General features: G+C 40.8%; 1 protein-coding gene across 6 annotated transcripts in view; it reads right to left on the bottom strand.

Annotated features, from left to right (window-relative positions):
- Nucleotides 1–17,219, bottom strand: part of FHIT (fragile histidine triad) — a 762,024-nt gene extending 744,805 nt beyond the window's left edge. For 3 of the 6 annotated variants that reach the window (XM_019536736.1, XM_019536724.1, XM_019536728.1), the window contains exons 1-2: nucleotides 17,130–17,219; nucleotides 16,321–16,434 (exon numbers count right to left, since the gene is read on the bottom strand). Coding sequence is in view for 3 of the 6 variants with exons in the window: in XM_019536717.1 (XP_019392262.1) it covers nucleotides 16,321–16,465 (145 nt within the window). In the remaining 3 variants the exon portion in view is untranslated. Of the gene's footprint in view, nucleotides 1–16,320; nucleotides 16,740–17,129 lie in introns of those variants that run through there. The other 3 variants (XM_019536717.1, XM_019536719.1, XM_019536718.1) reach the window with 1 other exon arrangement.
- Nucleotides 17,220–24,438: the final 7,219 nt, after the last annotated feature.

Below are 24,438 nucleotides of genomic sequence, written 5' to 3'. Positions count from 1 at the left end.
TTGAAGGTACGTAAATGCATGCATGTGTACTCCAATGGCCATTCCTATGGACATCAATAGGAGCTGAGTGCATGTAAGGTAAAATGTAGCCGTGCAATCTAGAGGGCCTGTGAACTGATACATTTTCTTGACATCAGCTTCAGAACAAAAGCAAGAGACCAAAATGCATGCATTGTTTGAATCTGAATACAAGTGGCAGGTAACATGCTTTAAGGTAAATCATACAAGATATAGTAAATGCTTTGCAACAACTGAAAAAAAAGATGGCATGATAGTCTGACTCATTCATGTTTCTTGTAAGCCTTTATGCCAGTATCCTGATAAGAATTCCACATTTCATTGGCCAAAGCATTCATTTCATGCTGTACTGCAGGCAATGGGCAATGCATCTAAATCTACAGCTACACATATACATTTGGAAAAAAAGGGTAAAGACATTCCTTTTAATTCCCCACATCCCGGACTTCAACTCCTCCACATTTCTGTTGCAGCCTAGGGCAATCCTTCCACCTGTCAAACTCCTCTGTTTGTATTTCCTCAGCTTGTGTCCACAACTTTCACACATCTTGATTTTGGAACTAAAGGGAACATTAATCTTCAGGAAGTGATGACTAACATCTGCAAAAAACAGCAAGGTTTACTGGTGAATAACAATTCCAGCTCGTTAGTGCTGGTGTCTAGTATAACAGACTGGAACTAAACTCCAACCTGATAACACGGACTAACAGCATTTGGTCATCAGCTTATACCTTTCATTTCCAAAAGGCATAAAAATTAGTGGTAGTAACATTTACTATTTGTATTACAGGACTGTCTAGAGTGCAGGGGAAGAATCAGAGCAAACAGGTGTGGTGGTCATTTCTGGATTTGAAATCTGTGGACCCAAGCCCCCTGTTCATCTGCTGTTGCTTTGTTCCCCAACATGCTTATAACACTTTGCAACTCTACAGTAACTTGTATAAGCAAATCTCAGGCTGTAGGGCATTAGTCAGTCACCTGTGGGGCCAGGAAGAAGTTTCTTCCCCACTGTATAAACCCGCTTCTGTGCATCTCCCTATCACCACTACTTTCCTCTGCAGTATGAAAGTTAGGTCATGGTGCTTTAGACACTGATGGCTCTTTTCTCTCTGGTTCTCTATCTATGGCATGCATTTCATGTCTTTGGAATACTGTGCAACTAAAAGCTCCTGGGGTTATCAGAGAAAACTTCAGAAACACAGTGAGAGTCAGACCGAGAGAAAAACAAATGATCTAGTTGTTCTTTCTGGCCTTGATTTCTACAGAACTATGAATAATTTTGGTGCTAGGAAGGATGACCCTAGTTCAAAAATCTCATATCAGATCCCCTCCAAAAAATGAGATTTTAAAATTAAACACAGAGAAGTGGGTTTTGGTCTCTCTTCTAACATTTCAATATGTAAAGGGAACTCTCCCAGTGTCAAATCATCATATTGTCAGAAAGAAAATTCAATATTAATGCACATGAAATCATGGCAGGCTATGTGTGGTGGGGACTTTGTCTAGATCCCATCTGAACCTATCATATGGGACCAATCATTCCCCTACTTCATTCCCTATCCTTCCTGTCCCTCACAACGTATCCTCTGTACAATTTATTCTCGACCCTCCCAATATTATGTCCTTCCCCCTCGTCTACATCAGTGGTCTCCAAAGTGGGGTGCACACACCCCAGGGGGTGTGCAATATGATCCACTGGGGTGCAGGAAGAAAATATTAGACCTTCTATTTCTATTTATATAAGTATACATGTATTGGGGGTGCATGCTCAAAATTTTTTTAATGATAGGGGTGCACAATCAAAAAAGTTTGGAGACCACTGCTCTACATGCCTTCTAAACTCCCTGGAAGGAGAGTGGCCATTTTCAGGGGGAGCAGTCTTAACAGATTCAGCCCAGACCTGATTTATTTGAACTGGCATAAGGAGAGAAAACAGTGCAATCTGAAGGCACAGAAATAGCTGTTCCTAAAGGGTCTGGTAGCTGAAGGAAGGCCTGACCCTGTAAACTACAAAATGCTTTCTATTTGGACCTAAGCACTCAGAACTTTTATAAGCTTCAATAAGAGTAAGAGGTTATTATCATTATCCTTCAGGAATTGGAGTTAATTAAGGATATGCCCATATGGAGGAAAATGTGTTTTGGTGTGTTCTGAACTTAAGTTGGCCAACTTGAATTAGTTAACTTGAGTGAAAACAGCAGTGAGGGCAAGGTAAATTGGATTTTAACTGGAGTTGAAGAGCTTGCCTTTAAATATATAAGGGAGCCTGGAGCTGAACTGAGACTGCTAACCTAATTTAATATACAAGTTACTTTGTCTTCACGGGTATTTTAACCCAAGTTAACAACACATCATTTTTCTGTAGCATAGACATAGGCTAAGTGCGCATCTTGTGCTTTTCTAAATATAGTCTTGACGTTTGCAAGTCAGTGGCTAACAAGGCTGTAAATATCAATTTAAGATTTACTGCAATTTAATCATCAGTTTACATGATTTCTGAATGTATGTTATCACATTTGAATATATCAACATAAAGTTGAAGCTCCTACTCTTATTTAAAGTTAGAACTTTTTCTCCCATTATGTATTTTTGCATTACAAGCCTGATGGTACCATTGGTTACTAATCTGGCTTTTTAAAAATATGATTCAAGGCTATTAAATGCTTAGCATATTCCAGGAAAAATTAGTTCAGTCATCCATATCATTAAAGAAAAAAAGAATGTTTCTATAAAAAAAGATGTCTCAGGTAATTTAAAAAATGAGCTACAGTACTGTGTTGAATGAAGACCAAGTTCAGTCAATAGCAGTTCCTTCTGTCAAGATTTGCTTCCTTCAATATGATCTATCAGTCAATTAAGACTGAAGAGACCCACGCTTGCCTAGTTAGTAGTCAAAATTGCTTTTTCCTTTTTTTAAATCTCCTGTAATTCTGACAAGTCAGAACTGGCATTTAAACATATTTCACCAGCTTTTACCAGGTAACAACATTAATCTGCAAGAGGAGTGACATGAAAGAGTACAATGTTATCTTGTTAGCAAAAATTATTTACACACACATATTTAGGTATACCACTTTAACCTCGTTGTAATTCTTATAATCGGTCATTTAAAGAAAGTTTTTAATAAGATGTTTCTGGGTTTTTTTATTGGAACACTATATATTTCTAAAAAAAATTAACCACTAGTGACAGTTTTTTAAAGATGCTAATGCTGCAGTTAAGACAGAGTAAGCTCTGACAATGCATAGGGGCCCGGAGCTTGAAAAGCGCACCAATCAAAGCTACTCCAAGTTTTGAAGTTCCTTAGTATAAAATGTGCATTGCAGTAAATGTAAAAATACATTAAGTAGGGAAACGTTTTCACTATATTTGTGGTATCTATACATCTACTGAGAGAAGACACGAGAGAACAGGGAAGCTTGACACATAAGTAGACACAAATCTCTAATGTATTACAGGTGTAAGGACGAAACTGGCCAGCAACAGCTACTAAACTCATAGAGCTGTTGAGTTTCAAATATGGGTTTAAAAGCTTTGAATGGTCAGGAAATTATAGCATGGCTGCCCTTTGCAGAAGGGGAGAGAATTCCTATGTGGGTAACCATAATTTTGACTTTAGTTAGATCCCTGCTGTTACTATTATGAGATTACTTTGAAACCTCTGCCACAAGCAGAGCTTTTCTAGCTGCTATCAGTGATGCCATACTGATTTTCTCTCTCAGCACTGCCCATTTCACTAACAAATATATTTTCCCCTCCTTTTCTTAGTTTTATATAAAATAAAAATATAATGACCACTTGACTATAAAAATCTAAATAGGAAAAACAATAGAGTAATTTCCAGGCCATGCCATAACTTTTCCTCTACTGCTTCCCAGTCTGTTACATTCCCACTTCTTTTATATAGAAGCAGAATCTTTGTCATTCTAAATATGTCAGATGTTGTGACATTTTGCACCAAATGAGGAATACCTGATACCTATTTATCAACTGATATTCCTTTGCAAGTATATATGGCACAGCCTATTAATGATAAACATTAAATATATACAGGATTAAACTACTTCCTTTTTCATGTAACAAGTCTTTAATTGTTTCAATATGGAATATTCCATGACAATATCTTAGCAAGACAGTTAAAAGCCACTAAATGCATTTTGCTCATCTTTTAAAACATGTGGTCCACATATATATGCAGCTTTCTTATTACATGGTCAAACATCTCATGAACTTGGTCAAGATCTCACAAGAGCACGAAATAACTATTCATAAAACACATTTATCAAGTTACTATATTTGCTCACTGTTAACTGGAATATGTTACATCTCCTGCATCCTAAAAGGGGAAAAATGCAATATTTTGAACCCTCAGGGAATTTAAAATCTTGACAGTTAAGGGGATGTGAAATCCAACGTACAGAAAATATTTTAACATACTCTGCTCGAGTAACAGAAGATATGGACAAACTCACCTGGTAAGTGCTTTAAAAGAGGAGGGAAGGTTGCTGCTCAAGTTACAATAAAACCGTAATCACAGAATGATGCAAGTTAGCTATGTCACCTTAACTTTAACCCTAGAAGTAATAAGGTTAAAGCTGCAGGGTTTTTGCTACACTTGCATCACTACAGGATCACACAAATGTAACATCCATTATAACAGCTTATATCGGTATTTTTTGAGATCAAGGTCTGTCTGGACCTAGAGCTATAGCCCCCTAGTGGCTGATTCGCAGAAAACATAGAGGTACATTCTGCTGCTACCAGTTAAAGCAGTTCTCCTCTTGCTCAAATGGCAGAGGCCGGTTACCTCCCAGGCCGAGCATGGCTGTGCATCCAGACGAGCGTGGCTGTTCGGTATGTGGCACTGCAGACCCATCCGTGGTGCCACACGCTGCACATTTAGGCATTCCCCATGCCGCTACCTTGCAAGGGAAGGGGGTTTGACCCTGGGTGCATGGAAGAAAAGCAGAGCAGCACACGTGATGGCAGCTCACACTGCCCAAAACTGGAGCCTGGCTAGCCAGAGCCACACTCCAGCTGCGAGCCAGACTCCCAGCTGCAGAAGCACTATGGCTGTAGCTCACTAAGGCCCCCAGGAAATGCACAGTAGTTGGCCTCAGCCTCCCCTACCCCACCCAGAGTAATCTGCCACATGCCAGAGTGTACATGACACAGGTGTTGCCCAGGGACAAGCAGCAGCAGCACAAGATGCACCACTACTACTCATCTCTGGGGAACCAAAAGTCCATGCTTGTCTGGACATGGTCAAAAGATGCATGTAATTGTGACCATATGCAATAACTTAAGGCAATGAATGTGTGATCAATCTGTTCTGGTCACTCTCTTCTCAATGTATCTGCACTTTGTATGGACACTTGGGCATGTTTGACTTGTTCTTTTTAAGATTTTGGTAACATTTAGCATAGCATTTGCTGTCCCGCAAGTAGTGAACCAGGCAGCCTATAATTTCTGATGCATTACACAGATATAGTAAAGGCTTGCACCTAGCTTAATATAATTAGCTGATTACCAGGTAACCTTAATCAAAGGATTGAGTGACAACAAATAAAAGTCAGTGAACTAATACAAAGCAAAAAAAAAACAGTAGTAAGAGTTCTAGCCACATGGGGAGGTGGATATAACTGCCAGTCACAAATGCCAATCACAATAATGTAATAGCGACTAAGCTATGTAATGGTTAATCTATGACAAGTGGGCCATAGAATGCTAAATAAAACAGAGGGAATATGTTCCCAAAGTAAGTATGTATAAATCAAAGGGGAGTCAACATAACAAAAATATGCAATGATTCTTCATAGTGCCAATGAGGAGAGAAAATATCAGGATGTCTACTGTCTGCTATCTAGGGAAGCATCAACTTCTCATACCTACTTTGGGTATTCCCTCAAAAGATTATATAAGTAACATGAATGTTACTTATTTTTCTTCTCATTACTTATTTTCCTTCTCATTCCCTTGTGTTGTTGTACTCTGGCTTATGCTAGTGAGGCTAAGAGGGCTCCCTATTTACTATAGCAACAAAATGTAGAGACCAAACAATGCTTGACCACTGCATGCTATATTCTGGTCAAACTTAACTGGTATAGACTGGTACAAAATTACAGATTAGGCCGCAAATTCCAAAACAGATCACTTATTAGAAAAAAGTGACAGCAGAACAGCTTACATGTTGACCATTATTGGAATTCTAGTCATACCCTCCTAATACAACACACTGTGGCATCTTGAAGACTCTGGCCTCGTAATAAACAGGCTACATTCAACTGGTAATGAGAGATGCTTCTTTCGACTAAGTATCTCATTGCAGGTTATCTTAGTGATATGAATACTTTCAGTTTACACAGTATGCTTACACGCATCTGATGTTGTAAAAAATGTTCCTGCAAAGGCACTTACAATTTAAAAAACCCCTAATATATAATATATTAAGGAAAAATTTGAAAAAACAGTCATCTTCAGGGTAATTGAAAAGTACATTTCAGTAGGCTACATAGAATCAAAACCTTTTTCCATCTGGGTATTCTCTCTTGCTCCTGTTATTTACTTCAAATGTAGAGGAAATTTATCCAGGTTCCAAGGTAAATATATACTAAAGGAAGTTTCAAGGTAAATATATACTAAAAGTAGAACCCTATCAAAACAAGCTCTTCATCAATTCTCCTACCTATAGAGAGGGAAACGGGGAAGTACTAAAATGCTCTCTTGAGTACTGAGTTAATAGAGAACATGCAATCAGATTTCATGTACCACTGGTATCTATACATCCAATCAGGCTATCTGAAAATTCAATCAATATTAAATATGTTCCAAGTTTTAAATCTAACAGTTGCCATCCTGTTATCTCCTAACTGTTAGGAGATAACACAGATTTTCATTATAAAGCCACCAACTCATTTTTAACCTACTATCTGTCTCCTAATGTATGGCTTAATTATTCCATGTGACAGTTTTTATGGTGATTTATACTTGAACATGCCTACACAAGTACACACAACCAATGCAGGCTTTAAACCAGAAGAGTCCTATGTATTTATTATGCAATGCAGACTGCACATTATTGGCTTGAGATCTACTCACCTACCCTCCAACTTGTTTTCACTACCTTTTCTATTGCGTAAATAAGTCACCTAGTGTCCGTACAGTAAGTAGAACATATTTTCCATGTGGTATTTCCACCTCAGCAGAAAAACTAATTGAAAATATTTCTGAATCTCAAGTTTATTAGACTTGTAGATTTTTTCGTAAAACAAAACCAGAATTATTTTAAAACCAAATTTGACCTGAATATGTCTATATAATGAAGAATAGTCTGCCATTCTGAAATGGTGTTCATTACAGCCATAAAATTCTTAAATATTTAATAATGAAACATGCAGTAGAGAGACTTAAAGCCTGAAATCATTAGGAAATGTTCCAGAACAACAAATGAAAAGAAACATACGTTTCTCTGTACCTGTGATTTCCAATTCCCCTTAGATAGGATCTAAAATCTGTCAGCTTAGTTGTTTTGCTACTGTATATTAACTACGTATGCAATTAAATTAGTTGTTTTGACTCACAGGATACCAAACAACTTGGTAAAGTATCTAAAAATAATGAATTTGAATTCTAGATACCATGTGGGTTAATAAGAATCAGGTGGCAGAGCAGAAGCAACATGTGGTTGGAAGAGTGAGTAAAAGCAGAAAGTCCAGCCACAATGGAAATATCAGTGAGCATTGCAAAGCTGCTGCTCATGTATTATTACTTTTAAAATATTTTTTCTAAACTAGAAAATACAGCTGGAATAATTCACAGATCAGTTCCACTTTATGGAACAATTATATCATTTGTTTACATAAAATATCAACTTCCAATTACATTGCAAACTAAAACCAAATTAAGACCTGACATTGCATCTAACTTTTAAAATCTCTTTACTGTCTCAGTTTGTTTACAACCAAGTAAAATAATTTATTTTATATGAATTTAGGCCTTAAACTAACAAAACAGTTAAATGCATACTTAGATCTCATCACATGTAGTCTGTTAACTGAATGAGAAAAATAATGACCACAGAAGTAATCTGGTTTAAATAATCTGCTTGTTTAGGACTTTAAATTTAGTATTTCAAAAAGGCAAATTTGGAAACTAAGTGGAACTGACATATCCACACTGCTGTACCAAGTCCCTAGACTCAGACTCAGTCCAATAGGTTATTAGGCCCAGAACACTTTCTAAGGCTAGTGTACATTGGCCACTTAAATTTTAAATATACAGTATTTAAATATTGTGACCTCTGTACCAATATTAAAACTATTTATGAAAATAAGACCATGTGAAAGAAGAATCAGCATATTCTCTGAACTACTGACATAGCCTCAGTATTAATTCGATGAGGCTACAGGCAGCAGTGCTGTGTAACCATCATTAAATGAATCAGTAGTTTCAGATACTGACAGAAGCATAAAGGTGATAATCTACTTAGTCACTGAGTTGGCTTCATAGCACCTCAAAGTCAGAAAATCTGAGACTATCTGAAACCCTAAAAAGAAAAGATTGCATTTCTCAATGAGATTGCCAAGAGGAGATGAAATAGAGCTAAAACAAAGATGCCTGCAGCCTTTGTAACTACATGTTCATGTTTTCCCTCTTTGATTCAGATACTGTTCTTCCATCACCTATTGTCATTTTTTCTTTTGTTTTTTTTAAAGTTAACAGTAAAAAATTAATTAAATAATCATGCAACTTCCAGAAAGGCACAGCCTTAAAAATGTTATAATTTTGCCAGCTACAACACCAATAGTAAATGAAGATTCAGAAATAAGGGCTTGTTTTTGTAGGTACAAAAGCATGGCTTATTTGTTGTTTCCCTAACAGTGTCGCTTCTGTTACAGAGTACAAACTGAAATATAATCCTGGTCCCCTAGAAGATACTTTGTAGGCAGCAAATTTATCTTATAGCCTATGAAAATCAGGCACTACCATCAGGATTTAATGAACTGTCCAAGTATGATCTATCTGACATCTACCTTCTACTTGTCTATATATTGTCAACAGAACTATGAACTTTCCCATAAAGAAGTAATGGTTCTTTCCACAGTCCTTCCATGGGAAAACAGAACATTAAAGCTACCAGGCTGCTTCTATGTGAGACTGTCTAAATAAAAGTGTTTTTCCAGGACACCAACAATTCGATACTTGGACAATACAATATTGCCTAACCAATTTTGCCAGAACCACTGCCATTTTTATGAAAGAAACTGGTGTTTTTGTTCTGTAGTGCAGTACCCTCATATAAATTTATACATTGCTCATGGTAATTTTTCTCCAGTGTGTACAACTACACATAAAATTTTTACAGGCTGTAAATCAGAGTGGTGGAGGAGGTTCTGCTGGAAAAGCAGAATGTAACTAGTAAACATGCACCACTATTTATTTATATACATTTATACCCAATTTAAGGTTTTTCATCCTTTTCAGAACATTGCTTTAGTGGTTACACTTACCTTTTGTTCCTTAGATTTAAAAGTTTTTTAATACAGTTTTAATCTTTTTAACATGTACTTAGCCCTTATTATACACAAGTATGAATGCTATACGTCTGAGTTAAACTAGGAGAGCTAAGTATCACACCTCTCTAACTCTTCCCTTGAGACACTAACCACAATGGATACTAGAAACAAGGGAAAACATTTTAAGCAAAAGTTCTGAAAGAGAGAGAGGGAGCTATGTGAAAGCCAAAGGACCTCAATATTGTTATTACTGATATCAGCTCAAAATACCATGCAAAGGTGCAACAGCATCAGCCACTGTCTCCAATATTGTCTTCTTTTCGTACTACGTTTGACCATGGCTGTATTATCTTCAGTAAAAAGATTACACTCTTTCTGCAGTTGTGTTACCTTGTAAACACTGAAGCAAGGGTGGCTGTTGGCAAAGTGTTTTTTCATAGGATTTCAAACCGTACCTGTCTGCGCTACCTATACTTTCAAAGGGTTGACTGCTGTGAGGCATGCCTCTCAAAGGCCACATCCTCACAGACAGCAAGGAGAAACAGTAGTAAATTTGACTCAAAAGCTGCTCTCCCTATGAAGCTGAAGAGCAAACCAGATCAAGACTATAACTACATTTAACTGGTCTAGCAACATGCAGATGCTTGCAAGCTTCTGGGAGCTCTGCTAAACTAGTCTTGCCAGTAAGATTGCAAAGCCCTCTCTAGGGAAGGCACCCACTGCTATATTCACAGCACTTGGCTGACAGTGAACATGGTTTTGTCTTTAGCTGGCTGCTGCCTGTCTACACAAGTTCCTGTACTTCGTAGAAATTCGGTACCGTCAAAAGGACTCAAGAGCACATGCACAGGCAGAACTTTGTAGGCCCCAAAGGCTCAAGTTTGTCTTTAACCATCCTCCTACTGCCCGAGCCAACTTTTCTCATTGAGTAATGCAAGATGATAAAATTGTTTGGCACATTCTAACACAATATTTGGTAATGGCTACATTCATAGGATTATGTACACAGCTCTCCACTTTCCTTTCCCTTTTTCATGTCTTTGTGACAAAGGTACTTAGCAGAGTTCACAGATTTGCTGAATGTAAACAGGCCACACTGTAAGCATTTCTTCTGGGGCCTTGAACTTGCAACCTCTGAGCTGTCAACCATGCAACTTAGTACCCACATCACCCCAGCCCATACTGATTTCTACTTAAAAGGGAAAGGAACTTTAAAAGTTTTAAGGTTCACATCAAAGAATAAAGGCCTACTGGAATGCACTCAAGTAGTTTGAGACTGTCTCTCCTTCACTAGCAATGCAAAAACCAGAGGGGCAAATTCACTGGCCTCTGCACCAAAGACCATTCTTCAGCCACAGGATGTCAGGCCCCCCTTTCTTTAGAATCCTGTTGTTTCTTCAAAATACCAATTCAGCATGTCAGATGTCCTTTTCCCGTTGCTCCAGGCTCCCACAGAAGATCCTGTCAAGACGCTCTTCAATGTATCACTGCGACTTTGTAGAAAATGTTATCAAAGTTGTGGAGGGAGAAGCTGTTCTTTGTTTCATTCTACTGCATGCATTAATACAAAATGTACATCAATTTAGTAACCAGGAAGTGACTTAGTTATCATTTTTTAAAGTCTTTTCCCTCACTTAAATATTAGCTAATGTACTCCCATTTTTTTCCTTTTGAATCAGAACCTGTCACAATTCACTCAGAAGTGCATATGTCATCTTGGCTTTTTGGTTAAGAGCCTCGTTGGGTGGCTCCTAAGCTAGTCGGGACTGAGTGCCACTGGCATTACAGGGTTACACTCTCTGAAAGCAGTTTGCTTAAAAGTCAAAAGCTGCTTTCTTCTTCCTTGGCAGATCCCTTCAGGAATTCTCTTTCCCAATTATATGCTGAGTTCCTTACATAAACCGATCCCTTCCTCTGACTAAAAGGCTCCTGCAAAAGCCTTCCTACTTCCCTGAAGTTCTGCAATCTGTTTCTTGCCACCTAGTCTTCCAACTAAGACCGCATATCAGCTGGGGTCTTCACCTTGCCACAAAGACTTGTGTAGGAGCAATCCCCCTTCCAGGACCTCAAGGGCTTTTAGGGTGACCAAGCCTCTAGCTCTCATCTGAAGCCTGCCATCAGAGTATCAGCTAACTGGCAACGTATTAGACACAGGTGGGGCAAGATTCAACTCCCCCTAACCAGAAAGCTGTTCTATGATACAGAGTTTATTAGAATCAGGTTTTCTTCAAATAAATTTAAAGATTTCTTATGTCCCTAACAATGGAAATGCTGCTGCAGAGCTGTTTTGTTATGCAATACAATTGTACCTGGTTGTGTTAGTATGCAATTTCAAAAAATATTTAAAAATACTATTATTATTATACTATATAACTTAATTAAGAAAATTCAAAGGGTCCAAACTCTGACACTGTGTATTTATTACTGATCATCAGAATTCTATGTATTTCTAACATACCGGACCAGCCATCAATTCTGCAAAGATGTGTAATTGCAACCTTACCCCAAAATTACCTAGGTCTGGATTTAGTGTTTTGTTTTATTTTTGAAAAGTTCGTATTAGATTAAAAATGTAATGTTTACGCACACAGAACATGGCAAGTGAAAAACAACAGGGACACATGAAAAACATGGCATGCTAAAGCAACCTGATATGCTTCTTTACAAGGAACGTTTGGGAAAAGGACAAGAAAGAATGTAATTTATTAAGACTTTAATCAAGATTATTATACAGGCTCTCCTGGAAATTGGAAAACTAACAATGAAATAAAAAGTATGCCACCCTGTTAGGAGTAATGTAAAACTGGCTACAAAAGTTCTGAACAATGCAAACAAAAGTAATAAATAAAAGGCACATTAAATTAGAAAAAGAAAAAAGAATGGCACTGAGGAGATAACTATTGGACAGGTCCAATAAATAAATGTATTCAGGACAGAAAATAAAAGGAACTGTAAGCACATCACAGGTAGGCTAGATTTTGTAGCCCTTCTATGAGGTAAGTCCTCATTCTAATAAAGCATATAGTAGTTTTTCTACTGACTTCGGCCAGGTAAATTTGGCCTAAGGCACAGGAAATTCTACTGATTTAAAAGACAGACCAATCATGTCAATAGCAAGCTTACATAGAATATGCTTGCTTTTTTTTCTTTTTTTGTTACACTGTCACCTCATTCTCATGCACCTGTTCTATCTTGTCTTTATAGACTATAAGCTCTTTTTGCAGGTGCCAAATGAAAGGGAGGCCCAATATATTTGGGGCCTCCTGACGCTACTGTAATATAAAAAAAAAAGTTGCTGTTAAAGTAGCCAAGCAATTATATATTTTGAGGTTTGGAGAAACAGACAGATTTAAAATAAGTTTAAATGAATGTACAGCTACCCATTGTAGGAGAAAGACTTACCAGTTCACTTCCAAAAGAGAGGAAATCTATCTAATGCAATGCAGAAACAGAGCTGGGTAAGAGAGGGCATGAGCTTATTATACAATACAGCTTCAGAAAAGACAAATCCCTTCATATACACACAGGGTTATCACATGTGAGATGGGTAGATAATCCTGCTGTATGCAAGAAGTTATGCTAGCTGACCCAGGTCATTGTTATATTGCCCTGTCATGTATGCATTCTGCAATTTTCACTTAGAAAAACTGCATGATAATTCTAACGAAGGGTGAATGCAGTAAAGTCAATAAAAGGATGGGGGTATAGCAGGAATATAGTTAAATATAAATATTATTCTGCATATTCAAATACTTTAAATATTTAAAGTAGACTTTTCATTTCCTCAGTAACATGAAAGGAAGAACAAGCATGTAAAAACAGTATTAGCTGTTGCATTAACAAAAACACTGGAGACTACAATCATACTTTCCAGGGTTTATAGACAGGTACAACAATGGTATCAGTATCAAAGGATACCTATATGAAGAGAGAGGATGCAACTACCGAATTACCTATTATTCTGTAAAGATGCAAGTGTAGCAAAACCACTGCAACTTTAACTCTGTTTCCTTCAAGGTTAAAAGTAGGGCAATTTAACAGAATCAAGCAGACCTAACAGGAGCACATCACCTGTTATATTGTGATATAGCAGCAGCTTCCCCTTTCCTTTTAAAACAGATGTTTGTCCAAATCCAGGGATTATAAAAGAAATTCTCTTTACCACAGATTTAGGCGCACATTCTTTTTATATGTATTGGGAATTATGAAAGTAATCCTAACATAAAAGTTAAAAGTTACCTGCTCATTTCTATACTTCTGCATTAAGTAGTAATGTTCAAAACATCTGAAAAGCCTACATCTGGCTCCCCCAACTGAAACAATGGTCCCCTTAAAACAACATCTACTTACACAGATTCACAGAAGTTTAGGGCTGGAAGGGACCTTGTGAGATCACTGGGTCCAGCCACCCTGCTCTGGGCAGCAAAAACTACTGGGGTCAAATAACCCCACCAAGGTGCGCAGCCTTCTGCTTCTGAAGATCTCCAGGGTTGGTGCCTGCACTACCCCGGCTGGGAGTCTATTCCAGAGTCTGGCCCATGAACCATAAAGAAGTTTTTCCTTATATTCAGTCGGAAAACTCCTTCTAAAAGTTTATGGCCATTGCTCCTGGTTTTCCCCTGGGGTGCTTTGGCAAATAGTTGTTCGCCTAGCCCTTGACATATCTGTAAGCTGCCACCAAATCCCCCTGAAGTCTTCTCTTTTCTAGGCTGAACAGTCCCACATCTGTCAGCCTTTCTTCATATATGGCTTGCTCTTCAGACCTCTAATCATATGAGTGGCTCTTCTCTGGACTCTCAAGCTTCTCCACATCCTTCTCGAAGTGCAGCACCCAGAACTAGACACAGTACTCAAGCTATGGCCTCACCAATGCCGAGCAGAGCAGGCAAATAACTTGCTTAGTTAATATCCGACTTCCAGGTTCCAGTGTTGTTTTACCTTTATTGTCTGACGTTTGCTCAATTAAAAATAGTATTATTATAAACACCATGTTTTAAAAAGAGTATGTGAAGGGACTCTATTATACTTTACTTCAAAAGTTCCACGCACTGAAACATACACAGTAGCACTGACTGAAATTAACAACATCCAATGGGATAGATCGGTCTAAACAATACCAACTGCTCTCCCCAGGAAAAAAAAAATACTCAAGCTTAAAGCAGCAACAACTAAAGATTTCACAGAAAGTGGCAGAATTGACAAGTGAACTAAATTCAACCTTTATGAGCACTCCAAGCCTACCCTTCAAATGAAAAAAGCCATGTGTACGTGGAATTTCTTTTCAGCGCACAGAATGGAACTTTTAAAGATAGGAATACTGCTCAACTGTCACTCAAAGAAGATTTAAAACTACTCTGAATATCTTAAAATGTATTGGAGGGGAATATGAAAGCAGGTTATGAAATCAAAGGAACTACGATATGTTGGACATAGCAGACATCTTGCTCTAGGGAAGAGAGGTGAAGTACTTAATGCAATTTTTCCATTAGACATTTCAATGATTCAATTTAAAATTAAGTGGCCAAGAACTAGCACATAGAAATAATATTTCAGAATGTCTTATTTGAATCACTGACATCAAATATTTGAAAATAAATTACTAAGAATCTGCCTACAGGTAAGACACATTGTGTGTAATTATTCTTTCAAGTGAACTTTATAGGTACCTGCTTAAGAATCTTACAATGTAAAGTTTTCAATTTTATTATGCACTATATAACTAACTGTGCCGTGAGTTCGTTATACCTAAGCCTCTTTCTTTTCTTCCCAGTAACCATTACTTTAAACAGAATGTCACCAGACATACAAGTTAACTATGTTATTTAAATTAATCCCATCACAGAAACAAGGTCAAAATGACCAAAGTAGGAAAGCCCTACTTTCTCAGCCAGACTACCCCAAAATCAGCTTTCCCCACTCAGACAGACTCACTCCTGCAATTGTGGGGGATTGGTCTGGCAGGGCAGGTAACTCCACTTAAGGAGACAGGCCCCAAGATTCCCCAGGCTGTCTCTCTACATGGGGAAAGCCAGGTAGAGGTTCTGGGGGTTGAGAGGCCATCAAGCCTCCAGAGTACCTGCCCAGGATGGCTAGAGAGTGTAAGCAGCTCAGGCTACCCGTATTCTCCTGCCAGAGCTAAACAGACATCAACCACAATAAAGAGGCAGAGTCTATTATTACCTTTTGTACCACCACTGATTCTCCTTTAACGCGCCGTGACAAAGTGCAGCAATGTCTATTCGTTCACAATTTGTGTTGCCATAAAAAAAATATTATGGCAGCACAAATAAGATATGTTTCCATCCTAAGGTGCCACCCTACTCTGTCTCTTACCTAAATGGATGGAAAATAACTTATAAAGGATAAGAATTTACACAAATAGGAATTTGTACTCCAGACGCACATCCCTGCTGTGTAAAAATGTACATACAGCACAAGCTGTGTTAACCAACATGAGTGAGGTAAGGAAGGTGCCAGGTATATAAAAATTCTGGTTATCTGAGGTGGGGGTTTTCAACCTTTGTCAGAAGTGGGGGATGCTGGGGGGTGGCAGTGGCCACACGTAGAGCAGCAGCAGCAGCAACAGTGCAGGGCGGTGGCTGGCAGCAGCATGAGCTCTGCATTAGTACTGCTGCCTGCATTTGTGAGCTGTCATTCAATCTACACTCCTTAGACTTCGAGCAGTTGAATTCTTCACAATTTTTATGAAGGAACGGTGTTGAGTTTCCCAAATGAGCCAAAGCCAACCACGTGATCTCAAGGGGCAAAAAAAGCATTTTACACCCACCTTTTATTTTCCAAGTTTGTATGAGGAAGAGGACCCTCTGGTTTCTAGGTAGTGCATCAAAGTTGGGTGTGCTTTTGCTTCTAAGTCTGGCAAATCCCGAGATCCTGAACAGAGCTTTAGAGATTGTTCCTGTTGCTGATGTCATTATTTCTATTAACCTGGCATATTTGTTGCATACTATCACATACTGCTTCTCCTATTATTCCATATGCTGCATGCTATTGCATGTTAATTAATGTTTATTAACACCGCATGCTTGCCGCATACTACTACACATTGTTTCTCTTATTATTACACCAGGGCTGCAAGCTAGTGCATATTAATTAATGTTTATTAACACTGCATGCTTACTATCACATATTGTTTCTCTTATTATTGCATGTGCTGCATAATAGTGCGTATTAATTAGTGTTTATTAACACTGCAGGCTTGCTGCCTACCACCACATACTGTTTCTCTTCTTACTGCACGGTAGCTGCACGCTGTTGTATGCTGTGTTTTTGGCTGAAGTCGTGTTGGTGTAAGGGCACAGGCAGGCCAGGTGCTTTGGGGAGACGCGATATCTTTCGTTACAGCAGCTGAGTAGCTGGATTAAAAAGTTCTTAGCAAGCTTTCAGGCGCAGTACCCCCTCGTCTCTCCCCGTGCCTGATCGTGCACGCGTGCTGCGGACTGCATCGGCTAGTACCCTACAGCACGACGCCCCCCTCACGCGAGGGGAGGCCGAGCAAGCGAGGCGGGGCTGAGGGGCCCGGCCCGGCCCCCGCTCCCTCCCCACCGCCCCCGCAACGGCCGCACAATGGAAACTCACGCCGGCAGCGTGTCACGTCACTCGGCGGCGGGGTCAGCGTCGGCGTCGCGCCGGGATGACATCCGTGTCGCGTCCTGATGACGCCCACGCCGCGGGAGAAGAGGCATTCCCCTCCCCCAGGCCGTGCCGGCTGGTTCGCGCGCATGCGCGAGGGGGTATGCCCCGCCAACTGTCACCTCCCGCGCTTCCCTCACAGCACCGGTGTGCGCGCAGGCACGCGCAATAATCATCGTATCTGTGGAACAATTATCGTATTTGTACAACAGTCCTCATATTTGTGCAATAATTACCGTATTTGTCATTGTTGTGTAGCCCTATTTGTGCTATAACCATATTTGTGCAATAATCATCGTATTTGTGCAACAATTTCTCCCCTTGTATGACCAATCATCAAAGCAGTGATCAAAACATACCATCCTTTTTGAGGAGCATAGTGGCTGCACAACCCAAGGGACTCTCGGCAGCTGCGTCCCTGGGGCTCGCTGAGCCGGGGCTGTGATGTACCTCAGTAAAGACCGGGACGTGGAGCTCGACACCACGAGCCGTGGGCAGGCGATGCCGGGGGCTGCAGTTCCTCCACGGACTAGCGGCATCACTCTGGACCACTTGGTTAATGGAGCCGCTGAGGCTGCTCTAGGCAAAGGATGCCTCAGCATCATACCTTCCCCTGTGTGGGATAGCTAGGAGCGGCACCAGAGGGGTCCCCACTCTTTGGCGAGGCCCCCAGTATTCATACGACCAGAGACAAGGAGGGCCGGGGGGGAGCTCGGGGTCACATCTAGTCCAACCCCTGCTTCAAGCAGGACCAGCCCCAACTGCGTCATCCCAGCCACGGCTTTGTCTACCTGGGGCTTATAAACCTCCAGGGATGGAGACTGCAGCACCTCTCTGGGTGACCCGTTCCACTGCTTCACCACCCTCCTAGGGAGAGAGTTTTTCCTAATGTCCAACCTCAACTTCGCTTGCTGCAGCCTGAGCCCATTGCTCCTTGTCCTGCCATCTGCCCCCATGAGACCAGTCCAGCTCCATCCTCTTTGCAACCCCCCGGCAGGGAGGTGACGGCTGCTATTCAATCCCCCTCGGTCTTCCCTTCTGCAGACTGAATCAGCCCAGTTCCCTCAGCCTCTCCTCACCAGTCCTGTCCTCCAGCCCCACAACCAGTTTCATTGCCCTCCCCTGGACTCTCTCCAGTGTGCCCACATCCTTTCTGTAGTGGGGGCCACAGCTGGACACGCACTCCACGTGTGGCCTCCCCAGTGCTGAAGTTCTGGTGAGGCGCACAAATGGTCTTCTACATGGAGTACAAGAGGTCGCAAATATCTTACTGTAGGCTGACGTTCTAGTCCCCGCCAGTGGTTCTGTAGCTTTTCTGACAGACTGAACCTCTGCAGCCCCGTATCACGTGATCTGAAATGAAGACACCACCACACCTCTTCCCCTAAAAGCAAACGCACCTGAACAGATCATGCATATGAAAACTCTGGGATGTAGGGCTCCTTCACACAGTCCAGTCCATATCGTAATTATCTCCCTCATCCTGAGACATTTCATCTTCCCATCCACCTGTGCTCTCAGTCATTAGAGCCTTGTCTTTCCCTCAAGGCATGTGCACCCATAAACTTGCCATCAAAGCGGGTTCAATCAGGTATTTACACCCTGCAGTTATACACCTTGCAGGTATATTTCTTTAACCTTTCATCCTTCTTCTCCCGCTTTTTGCACTTGGCACTTTAAAAAGCATTTCTTCCTCCGTTCAGATATTGGGCATTCACCAATGTAGGAAGATGCATTTAGTGTAAGAATAAGGGTATTTTTTGTCTCCCTCAGCTTCCAGTGTACAGTTGCGGCACTGTACAATGCAAACATTGTACTGAAATAGATGGCGAACAATCCAAAGTTCAGTGAAACGGCACATTCTTAGAATGTGGTTAAATTTACCAGAAAAAGTTGCAAAACAAATAAAGGGGGGGAACCCTGAATATTACTGTATAACATTAAAACAAACTATGAAACCTAAAGTTTTCCAATAGCTCTGCTCATAACTCTCCATTTCTAATGCTATAACCGCCATAACCAGAGACGAAGCTTTTCATAAAAACCTTTAACTGCTAAAATTTGCACAAAACAGATGAAGAGGTGGGTTACAGCTGGAGCAAAAGCCTTTGTTTACCAAAAAACAGCTTTAATACTCTGCTATTAAGGAAGGAAAACAAATGCAGACACATGAAGCAAAACATGATGCATATTTCTAGATAATCTGTTTCTAAAATTCAATTGAGCATGAAATCTCCTCTTGAAAAGGAGCCGAGGAGAATACATTCTTTTAACTCAGTGCTGCTTGTGTGTTCAGTGTGATACTACACTTTTCTCATTTATACTCATCTTCCTGGTTAAGACGCAAGAAAATACAAAAACTTTCTCTAATCCTTAGCGATAACACAATTTTTAATATCTCATCCTTGCCAGCCTCACTGCTTCTGTGAGCCAAGTTCTTATAAAAGCTCCTTTCCTGCCAAGTGAAATTTGAGAAGTTATCTGGCACCGTGTTGCATGGGAATTGTAGTTTATTCTTTAGCAAAACCCCATATTTTCAATATAAAACTGCTTTAATCTGAAACTACAAATCCTAGAACCAGTGGTGTTGCATAACATATATTATACAGCAAATGCAGACAAACTGTTCTTCCATCTTTTGTCGTAGCATTTTCTTGGTGGCCAAGAAGTGGCTATGCACTAACTTTGGAGAAATAATAGCAGCATAAGCAGCAGTCTCGGTAGACTCTAAAAACAAAAATCAGTTCCTTACAACTTCCATCACCATCCATATGGCAAACTCTCATTCTTCTCTGTATCACCACATTTCTACTAGGCTCGAGATTATTTCTGTTTATTCCTTGTTGACTAATATCTTTTACAATCCCTAAATAGCTCTGAGAAATGAGCATAGTGCTCAGAGAGCAGAAAAGCATTGTAAAAGCTACTTAAACAGTTACTATTGTTTTATGTTCAGTGCTCAACTGTAAAACTATCTTTTGTTGGTGCCCTCTCCCCCAGGGTGGACATGTGCAATCCAAAGGCTACTCTCCACTGGATTGTGACTATGATAAGCCAGATAAGACCTAACTTGCTTTACAAGATACTTTTTGTGGCTACTGCTTTTTTTAACATTATTTATATTGCAGTGCAGCTCTGTTTTTTCCCCTAAACATTTTCCTAAGGCTGCTGTACATCATAAACCGGTCAATGCAGAAGCACGATCTGTAAAACTAGTTGATCATTTCTCCTAATGCATCACCAGCCATTTCACTTTTCCTCAAAAACGGCAACAGTATTCATGCTTTTGGCACAGAAACAACAGCCCCACATCTAACCAAAACAGCCTCTTCTGTGAAGCCAATCATTTATTCCTCCCCAGTAGTTCATCATCACCAGATGCCTACTGAGTTATACCCTGTGCATTTCCCATGACTGCACCCACAACGCATCCACAAATGGCTCTGTATTTTCAGTAACAGCACCACATCCTTTTATGTGCCTTCCTCTTCACTACCTCGGCAGCTGCAGCTGCTGACCACAGAACTGCAGCCGCTCTCGGAGTTATGCCTTTTACATCTCCCAAGACTGAAAGAATCTACTGATAGCATAAAAGCCTACTAGAACTTTTACTGGAAGCAGAGGGTTTTGTAAACAGTTTTCAACAACAATGTTTTTCATAAAATCTCGATGGTGGGTGTTGAGTCCAACACAAAAGAATACTTTGAGGCTTGCACGCACACTTAGAGTATAATGTTTTTGTTTCTTTTAACAAATACTGGCAATGAAAACAAGCCTGCCAACAGCAACACACATCTGGAGGAGGACTCACAGCTAAGGACTCACAGCTTCATTCCTGTCTAAGAAATGAAGACAAACGTAGGCACACTTCCCTCCAGAAACCTGCACTCACTGAACCTGACCACCCGCAGTGGATCCAATTAGCTATGTCCAATTTACATTTTGAGCACAAGGGACAAGCTTTCATACTGTGCTTAATATAGTGAATACACAGACCTTTTTTTTTTTATGAATGCATAGTTTCTCAGTACAATGGGAAACTTAAAAAAGTATGTGGGCAAAGTATAACTATAGCATGGCACAGACACAATGTTAAGGGGGTAATAAAGTCTTTTTCACTTATATTGTGAAAAATAAACTGGCTTAGTTTATTAATATTGGACCCTCTATCATAGACAATAGCACAAAAAATAGAATTTAAACAATTTTGTTTTAAATCTGCATAGTTTGATAAAATGATTACACATTAAAAATGCCCTCCCCCATAAAAGCAACTTTGTTATAAACTCTAAGACAATACAGAAATGAAATAACAAGAGTTCAAAACACAGTACTTCATTTGGATCGTAAGTCTTTCTTCTATACGATTTTTCTTGCTTGTGCAGCTATTAGACAAATATAGAAAGAGCCTATATAATCAAAATACTCTTGTTACACAGCGTGTATTCTAGTTTTTGAATTGGTCCAATTAAAAAAAAGGGGGGAGTCAGAAACAGTCCTAATCATGTATTTCTCTGATAAAAGTACATTTTACAGGTAAGTAGATAACATAGTAGATCTTAAGCCTGGACAGATCTAAATGAAGCCAAAACAATTGTGTCTCATAAATACCAGTATATTTCCCTTCCAAATATGCCAACTTCATACCTTGAGGTCAGAGAGCCTCAAAACTATCCTTTAACTGTGCTGTTATTAAAAAAAATCCAAATATTTCTTGTAACTGTGACATTCTTTAGAAGAGGGAGCCAAGGGCCTATGTTTGTTGTATGGACATTGGACAACTGCCAGATACAGTGTTTTGCAGACCTCTTATGGTCTAAACGTAATTATTTTACATTCCTGCCTACAGTTCTAGCAAAGACAAGTTCTGAGAAGACCAAGGAATGGAGAGAACAATGGATTGCAAGAGTCCCAGCATCTTTAGGATTTGTATCTTGTTAAGCAGGTCCTCCAGACATAACTTTGGAAAGCACGGTAGATTCAGATTCTGAAGACACAGCCTGTAATTAGTACAACGGCATCAAGGTTCAGGACTGGCTTTACATTATAGCTATGTCAATAGAGCCTCACAGTAAAGATATACCATATACTAGCAGAAGAGGGATTTCTGGTGGCATAGCTATGCCACTTCTTCTCTAGGCATAGATGTATCTGCACCAGGGGGTTTGCCAGGTAGGATGTTGTCAGACTTCTACCCAATGTAGCTGTGCCTACTAAACTTCATAGCAGAGATCTGGCCCTAGTTTAAGTAGCATGCTCCTCTATCTCTGGTCTAAGTAAAGCAGGTGGGGTGCTAGTCTGGGAAGGCCAACCAGTCTCCTTTAAAGTTTGTTTTGCACAACATCTTTCATCTTGCAACCCCCAGACTTTTGTAACACCTAATGTAATATCTAGACACCGATGGTAGTAGCCAGTGCAGTTAAATGGCCCCATGGCCCTATTGATGTCATCGGGATAACAGAGACCTGTTGGGACTCCACTCATGACTGGACCTCAGGTATAGATGGCTATACCCTGTACAGGAGGGATCGAGTAGATAAAAAGGGGTGGGGGTGTAGCTCTCTATGTGAAGGTAAGCTACATGTCCCTGCAAGCTGATGTTGGCGACCAGGGTAGATGACTGGAGACCCTCTGGGTTAAAATCCATGGGGAACACGGCATAGGGGACACAACGGTGGGAGTCTACTACAGACCTCCCACCCAAAGTCCTGGGCTTGACCAGGAGTTCGACCGGGAACTGGCTGAGGCCGCATGCTCCAGGACCATGGTGGTCATGGGTGACTTCAATTACCCGGACATCTTGTGGGAGAATGACCTCTACTGGATTCAAGAAGTCTATGGGCCAACAGGAGGCAAAGCGCTGCTCGACCTGGTACTGGCTACAGGGGATGACCTAATCAGCGACCTAGTGATCGATGGGAAGCTGGGTGACAGCAACCATGAGCTGATCACCTTCACCATCCGCCGTAAAGCTGGCAAGTCAGTCAGCAACACGAAAGTCCTTGACTTCAGGAAAGCCGACTTTGACAAGCTCAGGAAGCTTGTCAGTCAGGCCCTAAGGGACCATGACCCCAGGGAGAGAGGAGTTTAAGAAGAGTGGTTGCTCCTCAAGGGAGCGATCCTCAATGCACAAGCTAAGCGTATTCCGTCTCAGAGGAAAGGTGGCAAGAGGGCACAGCAGCCCCCCTGGCTCTCCAGGGACCTAGCAGACCTCCTGAGGCAAAAAAGAAAGGCCTACAAAGAATGGAGGATGGGATTCACCTCCAAGGAGGATTATTCTGCACTGGGCCGGTCCTGCAGGGAGCAAACCAGAAAAGCCAAGGCTGCAACTGAACTCCAGCTAGCTTCAAGCATCAAGGACAATAAAAAGTCCTTTTTTACATGTGTGGGGAGCCAGAGGAAAAGCAAGGGCAACATTGGACACCTGCTGAACCAGATGGGGCAACTGACGCCCAGGAAAAAGCCAACCTATTAAATGGGTATTTTGCATTGGTCTTTCATCAGTCCCATGGGACACCAATGCCCGGTACGGGACAGGGAGGTCCGGGTGAAGGAGATCCCCTGCCCTCCATTAATGCTGACCTCGTGAAGGAACATCTTGAGAAGCTGGATACCTTCAAGTCAGCCGGCCCTGACAATCTACACCCAGGGTACTCCAGGAGCTGGCGAGCGTCATAGCCCAGCCCCTGGCACAGCTCTTTGAAGACTCCTGGCGCTCTGGTGAAGTGCCCGAAGACTGGAAGAAGGCCAATGTGGTGCCTATCTTCAAGAAGGGGAGGGAAGTGGATCCAGCTAACTATAGGCCCATCAGCCTGACCTCTATCCTGGGGAAGATCTTAGAAAAGTTTATTAAAGAGGCCACCCTTAATGGACTGGCCGACGCCAACATCCTGAGGGACAGCCAGCACGGGTTTGTTGCGGGTAGGTCTTGCTCGACCGATCTCATTTCCTTCTGCGACCAGGTGACCTATCACCTGGAGAAGGGATAAGAGAGTGATGTCATATATCTTGACATCAAAAAAGCCTTCTATCTGGTATCCCATGATCACCTCTTGGCGAAACTAACTAACTGTGGCCTTGGGGCCACCATGATCCACTGGCTGGGAAATTGGCTCCATGGTCAAATGATGGCAGTCACTCATCATGGTGTCCTGTGACCAGTGGGGTCCCCCAAGGCTCTGTCCTTGGACCCATATTATTCAACATCTTCATTAATGATGTGCACATTGGAGTCAGGAGCGGACTGGCCAAGTTC

This window comes from Crocodylus porosus, unplaced genomic scaffold (assembly GCF_001723895.1).
Source record: "Crocodylus porosus isolate Cpor-Errol unplaced genomic scaffold, CroPor_comp1, whole genome shotgun sequence".
Taxonomy (NCBI): Eukaryota; Metazoa; Chordata; order Crocodylia; family Crocodylidae; genus Crocodylus; species Crocodylus porosus.
This window is presented reverse-complemented; position numbering and strand designations above follow the sequence as displayed.